General features: G+C 53.6%; 10 protein-coding genes across 10 annotated transcripts; 6 read left to right on the top strand and 4 right to left on the bottom strand.

The window, feature by feature from the left end:
• Window positions 1-2,343: 2,343 nt before the first annotated feature.
• On the top strand, window positions 2,344-2,696 carry A1O3_08806 (uncharacterized protein; the record flags this gene model as incomplete). The annotated part of the gene is made up of 2 exons (XM_007738902.1): window positions 2,344-2,605; window positions 2,665-2,696. 2 exons carry the CDS (start codon window positions 2,344-2,346, stop codon window positions 2,694-2,696), a joined length of 294 nt encoding a protein of 97 aa, XP_007737092.1.
• A 2,028-nt stretch (window positions 2,697-4,724) lies between these two features.
• Window positions 4,725-4,964, top strand: A1O3_08805 (uncharacterized protein; the record flags this gene model as incomplete). Its single annotated transcript, XM_007738901.1, has 1 exon — window positions 4,725-4,964. One exon carries the CDS (start codon window positions 4,725-4,727, stop codon window positions 4,962-4,964), a length of 240 nt encoding a protein of 79 aa, XP_007737091.1.
• A 544-nt stretch (window positions 4,965-5,508) lies between these two features.
• Window positions 5,509-6,702, bottom strand: A1O3_08804 (uncharacterized protein; the record flags this gene model as incomplete). Its single annotated transcript, XM_007738900.1, has 1 exon — window positions 5,509-6,702. One exon carries the CDS (start codon window positions 6,700-6,702, stop codon window positions 5,509-5,511), a length of 1,194 nt encoding a protein of 397 aa, XP_007737090.1.
• Window positions 6,703-7,107: 405 nt separating this feature from the next.
• A1O3_08803 (uncharacterized protein) lies at window positions 7,108-8,454 on the bottom strand (the record flags this gene model as incomplete). Its single annotated transcript, XM_007738899.1, has 1 exon — window positions 7,108-8,454. The coding sequence occupies one exon, from the start codon at window positions 8,452-8,454 to the stop codon at window positions 7,108-7,110; it is 1,347 nt and encodes a 448-aa protein (XP_007737089.1).
• Window positions 8,455-9,081: 627 nt separating this feature from the next.
• A1O3_08802 (uncharacterized protein) lies at window positions 9,082-10,904 on the top strand (the record flags this gene model as incomplete). Its single annotated transcript, XM_007738898.1, has 5 exons — window positions 9,082-9,378; window positions 9,456-9,652; window positions 9,738-9,847; window positions 9,941-10,089; window positions 10,185-10,904. The coding sequence occupies 5 exons, from the start codon at window positions 9,082-9,084 to the stop codon at window positions 10,902-10,904; spliced, it is 1,473 nt and encodes a 490-aa protein (XP_007737088.1).
• Window positions 10,905-11,286: 382 nt separating this feature from the next.
• Window positions 11,287-12,369, bottom strand: A1O3_08801 (uncharacterized protein; the record flags this gene model as incomplete). The annotated part of the gene is made up of 1 exon (XM_007738897.1): window positions 11,287-12,369. The coding sequence occupies one exon, from the start codon at window positions 12,367-12,369 to the stop codon at window positions 11,287-11,289; it is 1,083 nt and encodes a 360-aa protein (XP_007737087.1).
• A 394-nt stretch (window positions 12,370-12,763) lies between these two features.
• On the bottom strand, window positions 12,764-13,327 carry A1O3_08800 (uncharacterized protein; the record flags this gene model as incomplete). The annotated part of the gene is made up of 2 exons (XM_007738896.1): window positions 12,764-13,045; window positions 13,136-13,327. 2 exons carry the CDS (start codon window positions 13,325-13,327, stop codon window positions 12,764-12,766), a joined length of 474 nt encoding a protein of 157 aa, XP_007737086.1.
• A 483-nt stretch (window positions 13,328-13,810) lies between these two features.
• A1O3_08799 (diphthamide biosynthesis protein 2) lies at window positions 13,811-15,508 on the top strand (the record flags this gene model as incomplete). Its single annotated transcript, XM_007738895.1, has 1 exon — window positions 13,811-15,508. The coding sequence occupies one exon, from the start codon at window positions 13,811-13,813 to the stop codon at window positions 15,506-15,508; it is 1,698 nt and encodes a 565-aa protein (XP_007737085.1).
• A 649-nt stretch (window positions 15,509-16,157) lies between these two features.
• Window positions 16,158-16,436, top strand: A1O3_08798 (uncharacterized protein; the record flags this gene model as incomplete). Its single annotated transcript, XM_007738894.1, has 1 exon — window positions 16,158-16,436. One exon carries the CDS (start codon window positions 16,158-16,160, stop codon window positions 16,434-16,436), a length of 279 nt encoding a protein of 92 aa, XP_007737084.1.
• Window positions 16,437-17,834: 1,398 nt separating this feature from the next.
• A1O3_08797 (lysophospholipase) lies at window positions 17,835-19,852 on the top strand (the record flags this gene model as incomplete). The annotated part of the gene is made up of 2 exons (XM_007738893.1): window positions 17,835-17,889; window positions 17,964-19,852. 2 exons carry the CDS (start codon window positions 17,835-17,837, stop codon window positions 19,850-19,852), a joined length of 1,944 nt encoding a protein of 647 aa, XP_007737083.1.
• Window positions 19,853-21,411: the final 1,559 nt, after the last annotated feature.

Raw genomic sequence — 21,411 nt, 5'->3', positions numbered from 1 at the left:
ATTAATATCTCTGCATCCTGGTCTGGACACAAAAAGTCATTTTCCTCGGGACAACCTGGCGTTTCTAGAAGAGGCTTGGGTCACCCCATCGGGTGGGCGGCATCAGCATGAGCGACGGCGCAGGGCGCACAACTGGGGCGAACAGCAAGACCAGCAATCGAAGGCCACAGTTAGAGTTACGGTTGACGAGGGTGTTTGGTACATAGGGAACCACGGGGGGTTTCTAGCATCATCACTTTGTAGGATTGGCCTAGTCAAATAGGCAAGGGCAAGAGGCAAGAGGCAAGAGGAGGAACGTTATACTTGATACCCAGTGAAGGAGTTGACGCTCAGATAGTATGGTTCGTGGACGAATTTCCTTTCCTCGCTTGAGTTGGTTTTGCCTCGATGGCATTTTGATATGGTAATTGATGCCTGGATGGACGAAAGGAAATGGAGGGTTGAACAATGCGATGCGTGGCTTTTCCCGACTCCGGCCAAAGGAACAAGCAACAAGGAACAGATGCAGATGTTGATGTTGATGCCAGACAGCCTGGCGGTACGGTACGTTGCGAGGAGGAACAATACACGCGCCGAGAGATGCTGGAGCAAAGGCGCATTGACAACGTCTCATGTTGATTGACTGCTTCACGAGCCGTGATGAAAGTGGACACATTCCAATCACCGACAGAGAGAGGTGCTCTAGGTAGGTATGGATGATATGGGAGTGGGAGTGGGAGACGCAGGTGGCAGAACCAAGCAAGGGCCAAAGGGCAAGGGCCTCGGACCTAAGCCGGACAAGAGAAAAGAGACAAGAGACAAGAGACCAGAGACAAGAGACCAGAGGAGGCAAGGCAGCTATGATCGAGATCATGGAGGCTTCGGTCCTAGGATATAATGCTCACCGAGATTTCCAAATGCTACCGCACTAGTACTATACTCTGTACTTTGTACTCTGGCCTCTAACCTCTAGCCTCAAGCCTCTGTCTTGCAGCCTCTGTCTTGCAGCCTCTATCTTGCAGCCTCTATCTTCGAGCCTCTGTCTTCTAGACTCTAGCCTCTAGACTCTGTCCTCTGTACTCTGTACTCTGTACTCTGTACTCTGTACTCTGTACTCTGTACTCTGTCCGCATACTGCTTAGGTGCTGCTTAGGTGCTGGTATCTATCTAGATACCCAACCCCTCTCGTAGGCGCCTTAGCCGAATGATTCCACCAGTGGACAGTGGACAATGGAGACGGAGACAGAAAGCGCTGTTTGTTGAGTCCAGAGTCCAGCGACGAGCGATGGTTCGGGACCCCTTGGACGAGGTTCCGCGTGCTCGTCCGTCCCCTTCCCTTCCCTTCCTTCCCTTGGCATCAACTTGATTGCAGGTGGAGCTGGAGGCGAAGGTGGAGGTGGGCCGGTCTCTAGAACATAACATTTGCAAGGCGAGGCAGTATGGGCACAGCTGGCGAGGTAATATAGGCACAGCTGGCGAGGTGACGGACGCCACAGCTGTACAGACGGACGCACGGGCGCACGGACGCACGGCGCACGACGGCCCTGGCCAGCTAGCTGTAGCTTCCATACCCTTAATGGCAAGAGTGTTGAGCCTCGATCATCATTCATTCACTCGTCCATCTACTACGGAGCCGGCGAGTATGTTACGTAGTAGGCCTAATCCTGCAGTACGTGTTGGAGAAATGTCGAACATCAAAGGCATGAAACACAGCTATTGAGGCGGCACCAGGGAGTCGGGGCTGCATGTGCTGGAAGGATTCGAATCAATACATCCACCTTACGGAGTAGAGGCGACTCACTGGATCCCTGTAGTTGTCAATGTCAATTGTGAAGAGGATCCAGCATGACTGCGTACACGTGCGCCGGCGCATATTGCATTTCGTATTTCCAGCCCATCGTCCCAGAGGCATCGTGATGCACCGCCCGTTATGTCAGCAACTGCACGCTCGGGGACGCTGCGCCGGTTCATTTTTGTCCTTACACGCGAATTAATGGTGATTGGTGCGATCGACGGAGATCGATGCCTTGCCTTAGGATGCAGTGGTTCGCCTCTGTTCAGTCACAATTAAGGAGCTCCCCTTGTTTGTTTCGACACAAGACGGCTTATGATTTCCCACGTTCGATAGATAGTCATTATATAAGATGGAGAGCCGCCGCCGCCGTCTTCCACAACCATGTTTTCCTTTACTCCCTCTACCAGGAACTATCTGGTCTTCTAGTTGATCCGCACCCCCTGCCTCTTCATTGATTGGTTCCTAGACACACCATCAGATCATATCAGCATCCTGTACCTTCAAATTGCGATAGACTTGCCCTCCGGAACATCAAGACCATCGAGCATTCCCACCTCCTTGTTGCCGCCATGAGTCGTAGGGAGAATACTGCCAGCGGTATGCGCGACGCTTACCTCTATCAAAACAATACCGTCGCCAATCGGTTCGTTCAGCATGGGGGTCAGGTCCTGAGAAATGGTACCGTGGTGAAGAAAACTCCTACCGGCCCTGGAGAAGGGCAAGGCCAGAGAGAAGAGAAAGACAACGAGTCTGCTGTACGCAAGCTGGATGAAGAGTTGAATGCCATGACGGATCCCGAACTTTTGTCCGATGCCAGACAAATTCAACGAGGTACCCTTCTTGACCTGGTACCTTGAACATGCATGCTTCAAAGGACTGACAGATAGCAGAGATGAACAACGGCCACCGCTCTTACGCATGAAGTTGGTGATGCTCCCGCCGAACACCGATGACATCGATGCCCTATATCTAGCAAGAGGATCTCGGCAGTGTTGTTGGAACATGAAGGATCATCAGTCGTCGAAGATGGGCCTAGCATTGACAAGGCTGAGTGTCACGTGCGTCACATGCCTCTTTCCGATCATTAGTCAGCAAGGTGCTGCAGGAAGAGCAGGCCTGGTGTGCCAATGCTGTGGAAAGAGGGGAACAAGCGAACACTTTGGCTCGGCGACCAGGTGACCTTGCAGAAAGGGGGGCAGTGCCAGTGCTGGGAGAGGCCCAGACCACCGAGTAAATCACCCATGGCAGGAATCCAATATCGGCCGTGTTCTCTGCGCCGCTCTTTCTTGAAGTGCCAACAGTTACCTGTTGTACCATGACGATCATCTCAAAGCTGCGCCGTAAGAAGATCGGCTCAGTAAGAATTGATTTGCACACCGCATGGCGTAGAGTTGGTCTGGCGAGCAATGAGGCAGAGTGGCATTGTCAGGGTGTCATGCTGATCGTGACAAATCCATCAGCTTTGTCCGTGTTTCTCGCTCAACTTACGGTAAATGGTTATGAACTGGAGAATATTTGTCTGGGAAAGCCCCCAGAGTATAGCCAGATTTAATCGCGCTATGCCTGCAAGTCGATCAATTATATCAAAACGTGGCTGATAACGCGCATCCTCCTGGAAAGCACATGATCTCGACGCGGTTCGAGAGCAATCCAGGGGTAGGGCCGGGAGAAGAGACGGAGAGCGAATGTGTACTCCGTATTCATACTGTAATAGACTAGGAGCCTCAGTGAGGCGAACGGTGAGTAAGGTTCTGCCCAGAATTCGCCAATGATGCGAGTCGACCTCATCACTTCCCTTAGAAATCGTTGCGGTACTTTGAGCTCGGACCCGGCCGCGTGGGTTAGCGAGGAGGAGGTGACCTGGAACTATCCCAGGCGCGGAATCAATTGGCGAATGACCTGACACGGTGCCAACTTCGCTGCCCCGAATGGCTCTGCCGGAAGGAACCGGTATGATGAAAACGCCCGACTGGGGTTGCGGGACTTATCGGGGGGGGGAATCCTGGGGTAGCTGTTTCTGATAGTTCAACTCACAGTACGGAGTAAGCATTCTCAATCGTGTAATCGTGTGAGGCCGATTGAGATCATCTCATCTTCGATGTCTTTGCAAATATGAGATCTCTCAGAGGTCAGTCGTAGGAGGTCGAGACTTGTATCTGAGAGTAACAGAGACCTATGGAGATGAGCCGTATGTGTAGGAGGTGGTATCCAAGGCAGTGCCGCTTCCAAAACGCCACATGCTATTAGCGCCAATGAGCGATACGGGTGACCGCGTACTTGTAGGGATTAACCTATTGCTGGTGCAGAATCCCGTCACCATGCGGAGGCGTGAATGTCACCATGATACACATTTCCGTACCAAGTGAGAAGCAACTATTTCCCTAGCATACTTCCTTGGTCGCCGCGTGAGGCGTCCGAGACTGTGCCTGCGACGGACAAATCATTTTCAGAGAAACATCCGCAGCGTGTGTCATCGTCTCAATCACAGCCCAGACTCCTTTTCCTGGCAAGGCTTTGCCGCATAGGCCGCATAGCGTGGGGGGTGCCTCCCTCCCGGTCGTTAAGAAAGGACCTGACAGCACGGGACGGGGAACTGCAGGACAGGCCGCAAGTAGATCTTCATCGAGCATAGCCAGGCATCAAAGTGTCCAAGAAGGTGGACAGTGCACTCCGTGGAGTCAAGCATCGTATGGAGTGTATAAGTACTCGTTGCAGGCCAGCAAGTGCGCTCGTTCCAAAACGAACAGTATTATGGGCCCGAAATGAACCAAGTCCTGGTTCCCCTTTGATCAGTCATCTGAGCAGAGAAACACATTGGGAGACTTTGAGCATTGATGGCTCAGACACTCAAGTATGCTGCTGAGATGAGAACGGCTGAGATCTAACAAGTTTCAGAATCGACAAAATCCAGTTCGAGCGAAACCGGCCGCGGCGAACAGAACCGAGCGGCATGTTGAACGCGTTCCTCTACAGCGGGCAGAGTGTGATGGAATTCGTCAATATCGGGCGCGGCCAAACCTCCGGCCCCTGCAAGAAGGACCCTGAGGCGAAGGAGCGGGACGGACAACCTGAGCAAATCCCAAACGAAGATGATCTGATGGCCGCGCTGGCGGAGAGCATGGATGAGCTGACGGATGCAAAGACCGTCGAAGATGCATTAGTGTACAAAGCGTTGGGAGCGGAGGCCTGAAGCCATTGCAACCGAGGAGAGGAGGAGGGAGAAACGACAAGGCATGATGGGTAACAGACCGGAGACACGAAGTGCGACTGCGACTGCTGATGAAGGGTGAGAGTCGCCCTGCGGCTTGCAGCCTGCAGCCTGCGACCTGGGAATTGGACGCGAGGGAGAGTTGAGACAAGTGGCAGGACGTCAGTCGAGGAGAAGGTACCGCCAAGGCCTGCCAAGAGGTCGAGATCAACTTCGGCCAGAAATAATCACAGCTCATGCCGTTTTAACCACGCCCAGTCACAAGGAGACATGCCGGAAAATCATTCCGCCGAGCGCAGGCAGCGGGCAATGAACAATGAAGATGGACATCAGTACATCGAGACTCTGACTCTTTGGTACCTAATGCCAGTTCAACGCACAAGAACAACGTTGGGAAATTGCAGGATTCTTTCTATATGATCTACTTGTGCTGTCCCTACTCTCATCTATGTCTGTCGTCTATTCCTTGTCTAGCCGTGTATACTATGTACAAACCATACACCTCGAAGCCCCCCTCTGACTCCGCTTACTGCGAGTCCGTCCGCTTCCAAAAGTCCACGATATGTGCAACTACTTCGTCTACTTTCGTAATAGGCACCTCATGCCCCGCATCCAGGACCACGATCTCCGCGTTCCCGGAGAGCACAGCTGTCGCGTCCTCCTCAAGCTCTTTCGTGATTATGATTGGATCAGTAGCACCGCAAACAATCAAGACCTTTTTTCGAGTTCCGTTCTCCTTGTTTGCTTGGCTCAGCTGGTCGCCGACCATGCGCCATCGGTCGTGCTGATGTTGGATAGGAGCGTATCGAATACTTGACATGAATGCAGGCACGAACCCGGGATGAGAGTTCAGTTGGTCGTCGACTGTGGCCTCCACGGTGACATGCGGGCGGATTTTCGAAAGCACGGCTTGCGAATTCGATTCCAGGTTGACTTCGGCCTGCACGGCTTCGGTTGCGTCTACCTGGTGGTTCTGGCCGTCGCCCGGCTTTGCCGGCGCTGACAATGGTCGTTGAAGTCGTTTCTTGACTAAGCGCAGAAGGATCGGTTCTGGAATGATTCCCTCGGAATATATGACGCGGCTAGTCTTGCTGATGTGATATGGCCTCAACAAGCCTGCTGGCGTGAAGAGGATCAGAGTATCGACCAGGTCTGGAAAGTAGGATGTGAACGTGGTTGAGATTCCTCCACCAAGGGAGTACCCAATCATGGAGAATTTCCCAGAGCCCTTGCCGGTCCAAGGCAGAGGGGACGAGGCCAACGCCAGCAAGATCTGGGTGGTGAAGAGTCTTATGTCTTGTGGAAGGTCCGCAGGGTTGTCCGAGTACCCTCGCCCAAAGAGGTCGAAGAGCATAACGCGGCATCCAGTGTCTACAAGTCCATGTGCCACGCCACCCAATGCAATAGCCGGCGTGCTGATGCCGTGCACAAGGAGCACCTTACGGCCATCTTCCGGACCAAATTCGTAGATTCTGATCGATCCGTAGGGGGTATCGACATCTCTTGCCCCGGGAAGCACGTCAGGGGGGTACGGCAGTTGAGACCTTTCCTCGTCGGATAGCCTGAGACGCGTCGTCCGCGGGGATGGCAGGATGGTGCTTTTCTTAGGCCTGCCCGCGAGAATGCCGCCCACAAGAGCACCGACTGCGAAGAGGGATGCCCCGGCCAGGACAGAGCTCCATCCCGAGCGGGTCGAGAAGACACTCGACCTAGAAGCCATACCGTCTGCCCACGCTTCGTCTCGTCTCGTACACTCTCACGGTCCTCAGAGCGCCCGAAAACAATGGCGAAGAACACAATTGCGAGCAACCTTCTTGCTTATCAAACGTTGCGGATGAGGGATCCACGATGGCCGGATATAGCGGCAATCGCCGGCCTCGGCTATGCAGGCCGGAGCCAGCCTCGCGAGAACATCCATATCGACACAGTACAAGGTCTTATGGTATGTGCAAATGCCAATGCATACATCAGCTCTGCTGAGCTAGCTATAGCTTCGCCGTAAACGGCTTGGTCGAGTCAATGCTTCCTCCAGCTCTTTTGAAATCATGTCTGTATGTAGGCAGAGGATCAATGTACATACATCCTTGGTAAACACAACATTGCTTTTCTGTACACTCGTCATGCGTCAAAGAGAAAAGTCCAAGTCCAACGCTTTCCCCCCCGACTTATCCTTCCCCTTGTTCCTCTTGCGCTTCTTCCGTTTCGATTTGGGTTGGTCCTCCTCGTCACTGCTATCTTGCACGTCAGAATCGTCGCTGTCATCGTCTGAAGATAGGACGTGTTTCGTGATCCCTCCGCGTCCGCCGCCAGGAAGGCCTTTGGCTTCGGTCCACACCTTGATTGTTTGACCTCCGCCGCTGATCATGCGTCCTTCGACATCGAATCCTAAAGCTACCACTCCATCGATCTCATCGTGTCTGGCGTCCATGTCGGCCATGACTCCGTTTCGACCAATTCTCATGAAGCGCACTCTGCCATCTTCGAGACCGGCGGCCACCAGCTTCTCGTTCATCTTTAGCTTCCCTCCTCCAAAGCCAAAGGGCACCTCTGCCAGACTGTCGACGCTGAGGCCTCCTCGATCAAGTACCACACGTTCGTCAATGTCACCCCATACCCCTCTCTCCCACAAGCTGACCACGCCGTCGCTTTGGCCCACCAGGACCTTCTCGCCAACACTAGTGCCACCCTTTTTCAGGCCTTGAACCATGACCACACTTGTCAGCTCCACTTCCTGATCCTCACTTGTTGCAATGGTCCCCTTGCGCAGGTCAGTCACTGCCAGCGTGGTGCCGCCCACGCTAACCCACTGTTTCGGGATTCCGCTGGTGCTTGTTTCACTGACAGGCAAAGGCACAAGCGCATTGATGTGTTCAGCGCCGTGTGGTGTCCAGGTTTGACTTGCTCTTGACACGATCTCTTTGCCACCTTGCCTCAGGTCTTGTAGATACAGCTTCCCGGAATCGGTGGCGAGTAGGAGCGCCTGCGGAGACAGGGCATGCAGTACGGTCGGCCCATCGATGGCTTCTCCCGTTATACTGGGCGGAATCACAATCTTGCCAACAACTTGGCCAGTTTCGGTGGTGAAGGCCTTTACCAAACCGTCGGTTCCTGCCGAATAACATATTTGCCCGTCATGGCCAAAACCAAGGCATCGACAGGAGCCCTTGTGTCTCCTCGTAGCCCAGATTGTGTCTATAGATCCCAGTCCGCTTTCCGACGCACTTGCAGTGGAGGATCTGCGTAACGAGGGATGGACCGCAGTAGAGTCGGTATCGTTAACTAGATTTGTAGTCTTGGGCAGGGAGGTAGAACTGTCTTGAGACGAATCGTCAACGACATCGGAGTCTGAAGGTAGCTTGTACGCTTGCACATGTCCGGAAGACAGGCCCACAGCGAAGATAGGTTCGTAGGGATGTACGGCCTGAGCAAAGAGGTCAGACTTGAGAGGCAGGGTGCAGATGATGTCGAGCATGGCTGAGAGAAGGAGAGGCCCGGCCTCAAAGCATGATATTGCTGTATTGGATGAGATTCGAGGTGGACGCCGAGGTGGAGCAGAGAGTGAATATTGAAAGCTCAATGAACATGGTCACACCAAGAGCATGCTTCCCTACACTGCGGGAAGAGAAAAACACCTGCCCTGCAGCCTTTGGCGTGGGTAGTAGTGGAAGATCACTGGAGTACTGGTGGGGGGCGGTGAACTCCAAATGTCGACGGTGTAGGGTGTTATGTAAGCAGCATCTAGGGCCCTAGGCTTAGGGGCTTAGGAGGCTAAGGGGCCTCAGATTGGGCGAGAATGGTTAGAATCTCCCCCCTAAGAGCCCTAGTGGTAGGTACCTAACCACTGACGTGATCTGCCCACGACAGGTGCTGTCCCCCCAGTACGGAGTACCTACCCCTTCCTATACAGTACCTAGCACCTAGGTACCCATGTAGGTAGGTCAGATAAGCACTCATCACAGTTAAGCAGTTCAATGGAGCCTCGATTGCGACTTTCTTACGTAGCACAGCACTTCTAATATAACAATATAACACTGCCGTCTATTCGTCTCTCACCCACCCCTGCTTCCTTTTCCGCATGGTCCCGTCACGGTCACTCAATATGACTTCGGCAGACATCTCTGAAGGTACCACCGATCCTCGCATTGACGAGACGACGGCCTTACTCGCTCCACCAGCCAATGTACCACCGCCCCTTGACGATGAGCAAGGTGTTACACGCAACGGCCACGCGGACGAAGATGACAAGCCGCTGCCAAAGGATCAGATCTTCTTCCTCTCCTTTGCGCGTTCGGTCGAGCCCGTGGCGTTCTTCTGCATCTTCCCCTTCATCAACCAGATGATCTGGGAAACAGGCGAAGTTGCGAAGACAGACGTTGGATTCTATAGCGGACTAATAGTGCGTTCCCTCGGTGACCTCAAGTGCATCTGTCATTGCTATTGCTAGATGCCCAGTCTGATCCATCGGAAATGCAGGAATCGCTCTTCTCCCTCACTCAAATGTTGCTCATGATCCCCTGGGGCCGAGCCGCCGATTACTGGGGACGCAAACCCGTGCTGGTATTCTCCTTGGGCGGCGTCACTGTTGCCACGGCCGTCTTTGGCCTCAGCAAGACCATCTGGCAGATGATCCTGCTCCGCTGCTTTGCGGGCATCTTCGCAGGCACTATCGTGTAAGTCCTCTCATCCCACCTGGCAGCCACTGGAGATCCAGAGCACAAAAGACTACAGCCGCTTACACCAGGGGATTTGATATAGGACCATTCGAACGATGATCACGGAGAATAGCACACAAAAGACTCAAGCTCGGGCATTTAGCTTCTTCGCATTCGCAGGCAATCTAGGCATCTTTTTGGGCCCCTTACTCGGTATGTTCTCTCCCTCCATATCTTCGATCGAAGATTGAGTTACCGCTCAGGAAGCTGCAAAGTGTATCTAACTGCAAAGCATGCCATCCACAGGCGGTACGCTTGCAAAGCCGGCGACGGTATACCCTCGTCTCTTCGGCCATATCAGATTCTTGCGCGAATACCCTTACGCATTGCCTACGATCGTGACGGGCTCCATCGGGGCTGTTGCCACTATAACTAGTGCAGTATTCATCAAAGAAGTACAACTATCCTGTTCCTTCCCCTTCCTCTTCCTTGCCCCCGTCATTCACAGGGCCAAAGTAGGCACTAACAAGCCCAATCAACACCGCAACAGACATTGGTCCGTACATCCAAGTCTTCATCTTCACTTGACCCTCCGCCCATGTCGACGCTCGAGCTGCTCCGGTCCCCAAATGTGCCTATCACATTATACATCTATGCACACGTGATGCTGCTGGCATACGCGTACACGGCCATTATCCCTGTCTTCTTCTTCACCCCCATCTCGCTGGGTGGGTTCGAACTCGGGCCGTTCCAGATCTCGCTGTTCATGGGCATTGGCGGACTCAGCCAGGCATTGTGGCTTTTGCTTGTGTTCCCTTGGCTGCAAGCACGGATCGGCACGAGTGGTGTCATGCGCCTCTGCGCGATCGCGTATCCCTTCTTCTTTGCCGTGCTACCGCTCTGCAACATCCTCCTCCGCAATCGGTTGAACGCGATCTTCTGGGCCATCGCCCCAGTCAACCTCGTCATCGGCAGCGGCGTCAGCATGTCCTTCACCGCGATCCAGCTTGTTCTTAACGATGTCAGCCCCAGCCCTCAGGTGCTCGGGACGCTCAATGCCCTCGCACTCACCATTATATCGGGGATCCGCGCGTTCTCGCCAGCTCTGTTCGCCAGCCTGTTCGCAGCCAGTGTGCGGAGCCGCATCTGGGGCGGCCACCTCATTTGGATCCTTATGTTAGCTTTCGCCATCGGTTTCACTGTGATTAGCCGTTGGGTGCCAGAGAAGGAGAAAACCAGTAAAAACGCGGCGCAGGCAGACGGTGAATGATGCAGATCTGCGCAGTACAAATCAAATCTAGACAATACTCCAGCGGAAAGTGAAGTGGGAACACCTAGATCTAGACCTAGATGGGCAGTTGTTGTGTCATGTCTTGCATACTGCATTGGAAGCATCTGAGGCGAACTAAAAGCGACATATACGAAAATAGAAGGCTCCAACAGGAAATCAGAGAACACTGTAACCAATAACCCCATGCCATGGAGTACCTGCACCAGGCTCTGCTTGTCAAGTATGTCTTGACCAGGGCAGGACGGAAGAGACCTCGATTCAACAATCAGGACTCAGGCGCCAGGAACAGCTGGTTTGGTAGCAAAGTCTCTTATGTTTCTAAGAATATTGTATCAGTCTAGATTACAACTGAAAGAACAGCTTATAAATTTGCCCTGGCAGGTTCCCCCGCCCACGCTCTCCGGATCAACTCGCGAATGGGACCCTTCTCAACCTTCCTCGGGTTGGGGTACTGGTTGCTCACTGCAATCTCGGCGGCCTTGTCGATATCCTCTTCCTTCATGCCAAAGTCTTTCAAGGCACGCTTGACCTTGAGTTTCTCGAGAAGAACGTTGAGTCCTTTGATGGCGTCGCCGTCACTGCCGGGCAGGACGGAGGCAAGCTTTGCTATCGCATCGGGGATCGCGGGGGCATTGTAGGACAGCGCATGTGGCAGCACGATAGTATGTGTCTCGGCGTGTGGCAGATTGAATGAGCCGCCCAGTGTGTGGCATAATTTGTGGTGCAGGGCCATCGAGGAGGAACCGAGGCAGACGCCGCACAGCCAGGCGCCATACTGGGCTTTCTCTCGGGCGGGTAGGGATTGAGGGTTCTCGATGATTTCCGGTAGGGATTCAGCTAGGGCCTTGGTGCCCTCGAGCGCTAGAAGCGATATGATCGGATTTTTGTTCTTCGCGTACAAAGCCTCGACGGCGTGTGCAATGGCGTTGACGCCGGATGTGGCACTCAGTGAGGCGGGAAGCGTCATGGTCAGGTTGACGTCGTAGATCACTGTTCCAGGAAGGATCTTGGCATCTGACCGCGTCGTTTTCCGGCCGTCCTGCGTCTCTCCGAGGATGGGTGTCATTTCACTCCCTGCGTACGTAGTTGGGATGCAGATATGAGGTAAACCCGTCCGGATCGATATAGCTTTGCCCAAGCCTATTGTTGACCCTCCTCCTATTGAAACGACGCAGTCTGCAGAATTCTCGCGGAGGAAGGACATGGCTTCTTCGGTGATGTGAGATGGGGTATGCATGGTCGCATTGGTGTATGTCCCAGCAGGTTCAATGGACGCGCCGGCCAGGATCTTCGCGAGATCCTCTGCTTGGCTGACTTGCTGAGGTGTCGAGATAAGAAGAGGTGACTTCAAGCCCAGCCGGCTTATCTCATCTGGGAGTTTCTGGATGCTCCCTGGTCCGAAGACCACTCGGCCAGGGTTGGCGTTGTACTCGAAAGGGTCCATTTGAGGGGTAGAAACCGAAGTAGTCGTAAGAGGGTGTAGTGGTAATAAAGTCTGGTCCGGGTCGCCAAAGGTGCAACGAGAGAAGGAAAAAGGGTCGCGAGACTTGAGAGGATTGAGTGATGAAAGAATGGAAGAATGGTTTCCCGACGAGTTGACGAAGATGGTGGAGGTGGTTGAACCCAATACCGGACCCCGCACCGCAGAATTAGTCGGAAGCGGGAATCTTTTCGGCAAATGCACCTCATCCACTGCCCCCCAGGCACCCAACCATCAAAAGCTCGAAGCATTCTTCCGAAGCCCTAGCCCGGAGTAGTTCAACCCGATCTCGAAAAGCAGCTTATGTACTCCGTACTCAGTATCTCAGCTTGGTCTCATGCTGTTTCTCCTCCCTAAATCAGCTACTGGTCGTCCGCCAGAGATGGACTACGCTTGAAATCGCCCAGCTGACTGCCAAAGCTCCCAATGCCTGTTGCAGCTGATTTGAGGCACGGATGCCATCATTGTAATCTGAGAGGAACGGGACCTTGGCTTTGCCGCGCCAGAAATTCTGGAGATGTCTGTAGGCAAGTCCCAGGCCGACTGCGTTCACTGCGCTGAGGAGGAATGGGACCGGGCTTCGACCGTCGGAGGATGAGATGACAGCAAGTGTCACGGACGAGATCACGGAGGATATTGCCTGGCCACACGTGTTAGTGCATGAATGAGGACGACAAGTGCTTGTTCTCGATGGAGCTTCGGAGAGAAGCTGTTGACAAGAACCACTTACTGCCACAGCTCCACTAGTTTGAGTAGTCCTCGTCTTATGGAGTTGAGATGCAGCTGTATTAGAATACTGAGCCGCATGCTCGGCTTGCTCTTCACGTTGTTGAAGGTTGTAGATGGCCATGGCGGAGAGCAATCCGGCGTAGACGCTAGCAGCGCCCTGGATGGCGTGGAACAGTGTCAAAACCACAGGCATGATCAAGAGAGATTGCAACGACTTGAAGTCTGGGCAATGATATCGTCTGCAAGTCGTCTTCTGTCTCGAATTGTGGGATTGGGACCCATGGACGGATACGAAATGTACAGTAATTAGTACTCACTACAACGAGACTTCAACCAAGATCGCATGACGTACGAGTACAGCAGGTGGCAGTGGTGGCACCAAGGTGGCAGTGGTGAGAAGATTAGATAAGATTGCTTCCGCTAGTAGCCTCGTCGTTGTGTCGGAGCCAATCGTGATAGTTTCTGCCCTGCTGACACAGCCTTCAAGTTTCCAACCAGATGCCAAGATATCCCTGTTCGTACGTGGTGCCAAAAATTTACGCCTTCGCCGCCTCGATACTCGATACCTAAACGTACACATGCTGAACTGGAAACGGAGCAGACACTTCCAAGGGTCGGGTCGTTGATGTTGATGTGAGGGAAAAGGAAACACACTTCGCAGCCAGTAAACAACATTATGGCGGGAGAACTCACTGCCCCGCCTGTTCTATCGACGCCCGACACCCTCCTCTTGAGCGAGGGGCTTCCGGAAGATACACGAAACCCGGTGGAAGTTCTGTCTGATGAGCAGCTGACGACACGATACGAAATCAACAGGACGATCAATGAGATCAGACAGCGAAAATGGAAGCGAGTGGCCCTACAATTCCCGGACCAGATGCTCCCCCATTCGGCCCGAGTCTACCAACTTCTGGCTCGAGGTCTGCGAGAAAGGGGGGCATCGCAGGAAAATACCAGAGAAGGTCCGCTTTCGCCCGAAGCCGAAGTTGCTGCTCTCTCGATCGACGACGACAAGCCGGTGAGACTGACCATCCTCGGCGACACATCCTACGGCTCCTGTTGCGTGGACGAGGTCGCGGCAGAACATGTTGATGCAGACGCCGTTGTGCACTACGGCCGCGCGTGCCTGTCGCCGACGGCGAGACTGCCTGTTATGCATATATTCACCACCATAGACCTCGACTACGAGGCTGTGGTTATGGCTTTCCGAGATTCTTTTCCGGACATCGACACAAAGGTGGTCCTGACCGCCGACGTACCGTACGCAGCACATGTCCAGCCCGTGACTGCGATGCTGGAACGACTCGGGTATTCGAATGTGTTTGCAGCATCCATTGTCCACGATCCTTCATCTTCGATACCTAACCGCACAGTGCCCAAGTCTGTAATTGAGGATCCATCTTCTCTTTTGCAATGGAGCCTATTCCACATCTCTGAGCCGCCAACGTCTTTACTTCTCACCTTGACATCCCGTATGGCAAGTGTCAGAGTATATCCTACCGATACAAGTAGCACCTCAGCCTCGACGTCTGCGGCGCTTGAGACTTCTACAAGACTCCTTCTCCGTCGACGCTACGCCATTGTAACCTCGCTTGCTACTGTCCCTGTCTGGGGGATCCTTATCAACACGCTAAGTGTCAAAAACTACATGGATATTCTGTCACATATTCAACGGAAGATTGCCGCCGCGGGCAAGAAATCCTACCTCTTCGTTGTGGGCAAACTCAATCCGGCCAAGCTTGCCAATTTTTCCGAGATCGGCGGCTGGATTGTCATTGGATGTTGGGAAAGCTCCCTCGTCGACAGCAAGGAGTTCTATAGACCAATCATCACACCGTTTGAATTGGAGTTGGCCTTGCAGACTGACGAGAGTCGACTTTGGACAGGCGAATGGCGAGCAGACTTCCAGAGTGTGCTGGAAACCGCTACTAAACAGGCAGAGCAGACCCGTACAGCGGAGACCGAAGCTGGTGAGCTAAATGGTGCAGCGGAACATGATGCCGAGCTTGACATGGATTCCGAGTCAGAGTCAGAACCGCCAGAATTCGATCTTCGCACGGGGCGATACGTTTCGCGCACACGGCCCATGCAAAGCCCTCGCACAGGCCGTGGCACAACCCAACAGCTAATTTCCGGGGTTACTGCAACGCAATCAGATGCGCTCACTAGGCGCGGTAGAGGGGACATGGTCGCTGTCAACGGCACCGCCTCACCCGGTGCTGAGTACCTTGCACAAAAACGCACCTGGCGTGGCCTGGGCAGTGATTTCGAAGTCAGATATGAGAAGGACGCAGAGGAAGAGGGCAGCGTGGTCGAGGAAGGCAGGACGGGTGTCGCGAGAGGATACACCGTGGGAGAATCCGTGCGGATGTGACGGGCTGATTCCTTTTTCTGGGCGGTACTCTCCGATTCAGGCATTGTCGAACGATGATATCTATATGGGGTTGATGGCAAGGACGTCGTGTCTACACTTGAAACGGACCCGACGACCACAAGATTGAGTCTGGAACGAGCCAACGCGGGCGCCCAGCGTAGTCTTGTGCGAGTGTCTTGTAGCATCGTCATGATTGACTCGCGGGCGCGCGGTGGAGGTTAACTCGATAACATCATCCGCAAGGCCAGGTCAGAGCATGCTCGAATGCGAATTTGTATATCAAGAATGCGACAGGACAGTGACGACTCTCCCACACCCTGGCCAACTCAAGCGACCTTCTCCGCCGCCAGTATCCAGTCTCACCTCGGTTGATGGACAGTATTAGCCACGGACGAACCCTCTCACCCCATCTGGCACACGGAGGTCCAAGGCAGCACGAGGTGCTACGAGTTCACTCACCAAAGCAGTAAGACCGGCGAGGCTGCCTGAGATTTGGCAGGATGCCCTGAAGACTACATGTATGGGACACTACGTCGCGGCTCGGGCTCAAACTTGCTGGCGGGGGCTTCTCTTTGATGCTCGAGGGGCGGAGCGAGAGCTTGTCAATCTTGCTCATCAATATAATATCAACGTTAGTACTGGCTGCTGGATGGAGCATGTGTTGACACAACCGGACACCACCACCGTGGTGGAAAAGTACCTGCGAAAGTGCAAAGACATGGGATTCGACATGGTCGAACTGTTTTTGGGTTTCTTGGTCATTCCCAGCAGACGACTGGCTCCGCCTCGTAGACAGAGTGTACAACGTGGGGTTGAGCTACACCAGAACTGGGTGTCAAGTTCGGCGCAGGGGGTAACACGGCCGGGGAAGATTTGGAAGCCATGGGGACCTGGGACCTCAGACCCCAGACCCCAGCAAGGTGATTAACCTAGGCAAGAAATGTATCGACGCTGGCGTGAAAAGAATGATGATGGAGAGTGAAGGCTAAGGAGGCATCACGGAAAACGTCAAGAGCTGCCGAACAGACATGATGCAAGCCATTCTGCGAGAGCTTCCCCAGACCCAGAGAAAGGTCCTGTTCGAGGCAACAGATCCGCCGGTGTCCAACTGGTATGTGCAAGAGTTTGGAATCCATGTCCATGTCAACCCGTTCTCTTCGTGGATCACTCGCAGATTGTGCAATCAAATTGTCTCAGAAGCGGCATTTGGGGCATGGTTGACATGTTCGGCAAGATGGTGAGCTATTGGGAGTGAAAGGGAGGTTTGGTGCATCTGACCTGACGCTTCCCAATTCCCGGTGTCGGGGTCAGGGAGGGAGACGGTTAAATATGGCGATTCTGAAACAGCAGCTGTCTGAGAGTAGTGGAATGTGATTGATATTGTTCATGGTTCAGCGTTGGGACCGTCTCTCTCCGTGGAATATCGGGTTAGGTCCGGTGTACGGGGTAGTGGCATCGCATTAGAGCATCGTCGCTGGAAACGAACAGGAGGCGGAAGATACCGATTAGGTAGAGTGCCGGAGGGCGGGTGAATAGAAGGTTAGGGATTGTACCAGTAGTAGTCAGTAATAGTGTATCTAAGAGTAGTAGCGAAAGGTCAGCACCAGTCAGGATAGTCATCGATGCTGTGGTGACTGCAAAGCATTACGCAGCCGCAGCCACAGGCGCAGGCGCAGGAGTAGCTCCGTGCTCCGTGCTAGGTATAGTGTACTCCGGACATACCCATGCTCTGCCGGGCTTGCTTATGCACTCGATAATGCAGCCTTGTGCCTCGTGCCTCGTGTACCAGCCCACCCTGAGGTCTGCGCTGCGCTGCGCTCTGTGCTGCGCTGTGCTGTGATGTGCTGTGTGCTGCCCTGCCCTGCCCGGCCCGCCTCCATCTCAGCTTCAACAAATACGGCATCGTTGCACGGATGAATCGGAACGGCGGTGCTCCAGCTCAGCCTCCCTTCACCCCCGACCGGACGAGTCGAGTGCGACAGTCGGCCTGAGTGGATCAAGGATTGACATCATCCCAGCTGCTCGAATGAGAATGTTGTGAAAGTGAAAATGATTAATGCAGACTCAGGGCTCCCATACCTTGAACCTTGACCTCCCCTACACCTACATATGTTACCACGGCGCAATCCGCCAGATTCGAACTACTCTGTACCACTACTATTGATGCCTGTTCGCGCTGCCCTGTCATTGTCGCGCAGGTGAATATCATTAAGTGTATATTTTCTAATTTCTTCTGTTTTCTCATGTTATCACCGTCTTCTCTTTGGTGGCAGTTTCCGTTCCTCTTCCAAACTACAGAGTCAGAATCAATTAGATATCAATTATCATGAAGCTGCCTTATTTAGCTGCGGCTGCCAGTGCCCTTGCTGTGAGCACGACCGGTGAGCCCCGACTCCTGTCAAGATCAAGACCGCGGTGCGAGAACGAAAGAGCTGGCACTGATCTCCTATACTAGCATCCGCAATTTCCGCCGAAGAGGTGTATCTCGATGCCGTGAAAGATGTCGGCCACCTGCGTCGTGCCCTCCCAAACGCGCCGGACGATTACACTCCTACCCATGTCCAATGTCCTGCGAGTCGTCCTTCTGTGAGGAGCGCGGCGTCATTGTCACCCAATGAGACAGCATGGCTGGAAATAAGACGGAACAACACGGTCGAGCCAATGCGGACACTCTTGAGCCGTTTGAATATCACGGGATTTGACGCTGGGGCTTACATTGACCGAGTCTCCAACAACGCCTCTGCTTTACCCAACATTGGCATTGCCGTGTCTGGAGGGGGCTGGCGCGCCTTGATGAACGGAGCGGGGGCCATTAAGGCGTTCGATTCTCGAACCGATAACAATACTGGCACTGGACACCTGGGCGGCCTGCTCCAATCAGCGACCTACCTTTCCGGCCTTAGTGGCGGCGGCTGGCTGGTTGGTTCTCTGATGATGAACAATTGGACCACCGTGGGAGCACTACAAGCCGATGATGCAGGCTCCGTTTGGGAATTTGGAAACTCCGTCTTCAAAGGCCCAGACACTGGCGGGGTTCAGTTATTCGACACTGCTGAATACTACTCGCATCTTGTGAGCGATGTTGATGGGAAGGACGATGCCGGCTTTGATATCTCCTTGACCGATGTCTGGGGTCGCGCGCTTTCCTTCCAGTTGATCAATGCTACCGACGGAGGCTCCTCTTATTTATGGTCTTCGATTGCGCAGTCGAAAGGTTTCCAAAATGGCGATTATCCCTTTCCCATTCTGGTTGCCGACGGACGGGCCCCAGACGAGGTGCTGATCTCGGGGAACACAACGGTGTTCGAATTCAATGCCTTCGAAATGGGCACTTGGGATCCCACCTCCTATGGCTTTGCCCCTGTGCGATATCTGGGCAGCAACTTCACGGCTGGCGAGGTTCCCGACAATGACACATGTGTGGTGGGATTTGACAACGCCGGATTCATTATGGGAACCTCGTCCTCACTATTCAACCAGTTCCTGCTTAATCTGAACGGGACCGACATATCTGACACGTTGAAGAAACTCCTTGGCCATTTATTAAGTGATCTAGGCGAGGCCAACGATGACATTGCCGACTACACACCAAACCCGTTCTTCCAGTACAGCCCCGAAACCGATCCAGGCGCCAACTCGACTCGACTGACCCTCGTCGATGGCGGGGAGGACGGCCAGAATATCCCTCTCCACCCGCTGATCCAGCCTAATCGACACGTCGATGTCATTTTTGCCGTCGACTCCTCCGCCGATACGAACTACAGCTGGCCAAATGCCACTGCACTGGTCGCAACCTACGAACGATCATTGAGCGACATTGCCAACAACACCGCCTTCCCGAGCATACCAGACCAGAACACTATTGTGAATCTCGGACTCAACACCCGCCCGACGTTTTTTGGCTGCAACTCCTCCAACTTTACCGAAGGCTCCACTATCCCGCCGCTCGTTGTCTACATTCCCAATTCTCCGTACGTGACGCTCAGCAACGAATCCACGTTCACTTTTTCAACCAACAATTCGTACCGCGACGCAATCATCCTGAACGGCCTCCACGTAGCGAGCATGGCAAATGGCACTGTCGATGAGACTTGGCCGACATGTGTTGGTTGTGCCATCCTTAGCCGCAGTCTTGAACGCACTGGTACAGATATCCCCGATGTCTGCACTAGCTGCTTCAACCGATTCTGCTGGAACGGCACCCTCGACTCGTCCACCCCAAAGACCTACGAGCCTACTCCCATTCTGGAGACTGCGGATGCCAAGGGGCATGCGTCCTCGAAGTCGGTCGGTCTCTGGACTGCGATAGCTGCAGCAGCTGTGACAGTGACCCTGGTTCTCTGAGCGTGTTTCCTACCTTGATGTACGATTGGACATGAACATGGATTGGATACTACCGGGAACATACCCATCTACAAAAACATCTTGTCAACTCGATGACTTGTACAATACAATACCCATGCATATGGATGGTTGGATGCGATCTGCTAGGTTGGCATGTTTGAAGACCGGTTTCCTCTTCCCGTGTACCTCCCGCCTTGGGCGTACCCTGGTTTAGAGAGCTCCGGGTGTAAGAAAAAGTTCCGTACAGGGATGGAATTTAGAGTCTGAGACTATTCATCCATCACGGAAATCATGGAGCTGTCTACGCAACTGTTTATAGCCAGATGAGCCTGCAACATAGTCTTTGCGTCATCGATCTGATCTGTGGCGGCATGCACAACGAATCGATCAAGACGAAGAAGCAAATGGATCATATCAAACCTCACCGTGCAGGCAAACCCGTATCTAGGCCCAACCGAGGTATAATGTCCGAGGGGAAATGAGAAGTGTATAGTAATACGAGTGTATACTGTATAGTAATCCAGGTGGACATTGTGTCAAGAGACGCACGAGAGCGAGAACGAGAACGGGGGAGTGATGCGCAGCACCCGCAGGAATTTTGTTCCAAGGGGCGTGTTCCCTCTCTTTCTCCGCGGGATCGCACTTGAACCATCAACAACAATTGGCCTTTAGGCGTGCCGAGTGTGAAGGAAAGTGAGGAGATATGTCTGGTCCGGGGTGTAGGGGTCCGGGTATCCACGGCCCAAACGGCCAGGAGGTTGTCAACAAGTCAAACGAAGGGCGTGCCTGTGTGTCGAACCAAGGGCATGCCTGATGCTTCCCAGGCGCATTGGCTTCTGCTGCCTCTTTGACCAGTAGCCCTCAGCCTCGCCTAATGAGGATGATGGTCACTGTAAGTGGGCGAAAGCCCAAATAGCATCTCGGCCAGTTTTCCTCGGCAGTGTACTCCGTGTATCTCACACCCCCTCTTGCTCTTGGGAGCCGCTGACGCACTACCTGTCGTTCCAGTCGTGGGGACAATGGGACGCGGGGAATGCTTCGACGCTGGATGCTGGACTTGCATCAGGACATGTTCCTTGCTCTCTTCCTCGGACGTATCTCGGAGAGAGAGGGGCCTGCTTCTCCTAGTGCCACCAGTTCAGCAGATCAGAAGTCCACATCGTGTCTGTGAGTGGCCAAAGGGACCCCGTTTGGGGAGAATGGTCAGGCTTTGGGGACATTCCTCGCACTAGTAAAATGCTTTTTTGGAGAACCCCCAAAATCTCTAACAAGTGAGAGAGCGCTGCTGTTGCCGGTACCCGTGGCCGATCGGCTGTGGGGGGAGGACGTCGGACGACACCTGGCTAGGTAGTTGTTTAGTTGTCTAGTATGGTGCTTGATGGGCTTTGGGTTTGTAATTGCACTTTTGAGGCGGCATAATCAGTGGGGGAGCCGCACACACATATACCGGTTGAGCGATGCTGAAGAGCCATGCAGTCAGCGTTTGATGGACAGATGGATGGACTAACTGACTGATTGACTGCGACCTCTGAACAAGAATCTTTGCCTCTGGTTCACAT

The sequence above is a fragment of the Capronia epimyces genome (assembly GCF_000585565.1).
Source record: "Capronia epimyces CBS 606.96 chromosome Unknown aczIQ-supercont1.8, whole genome shotgun sequence".
Lineage (NCBI taxonomy): Eukaryota > Fungi > Ascomycota > Eurotiomycetes > Chaetothyriales > Herpotrichiellaceae > Capronia > Capronia epimyces.
Note: the sequence above shows the minus strand (reverse complement) of the source record. Positions and strands in the feature narration are given on the sequence as shown.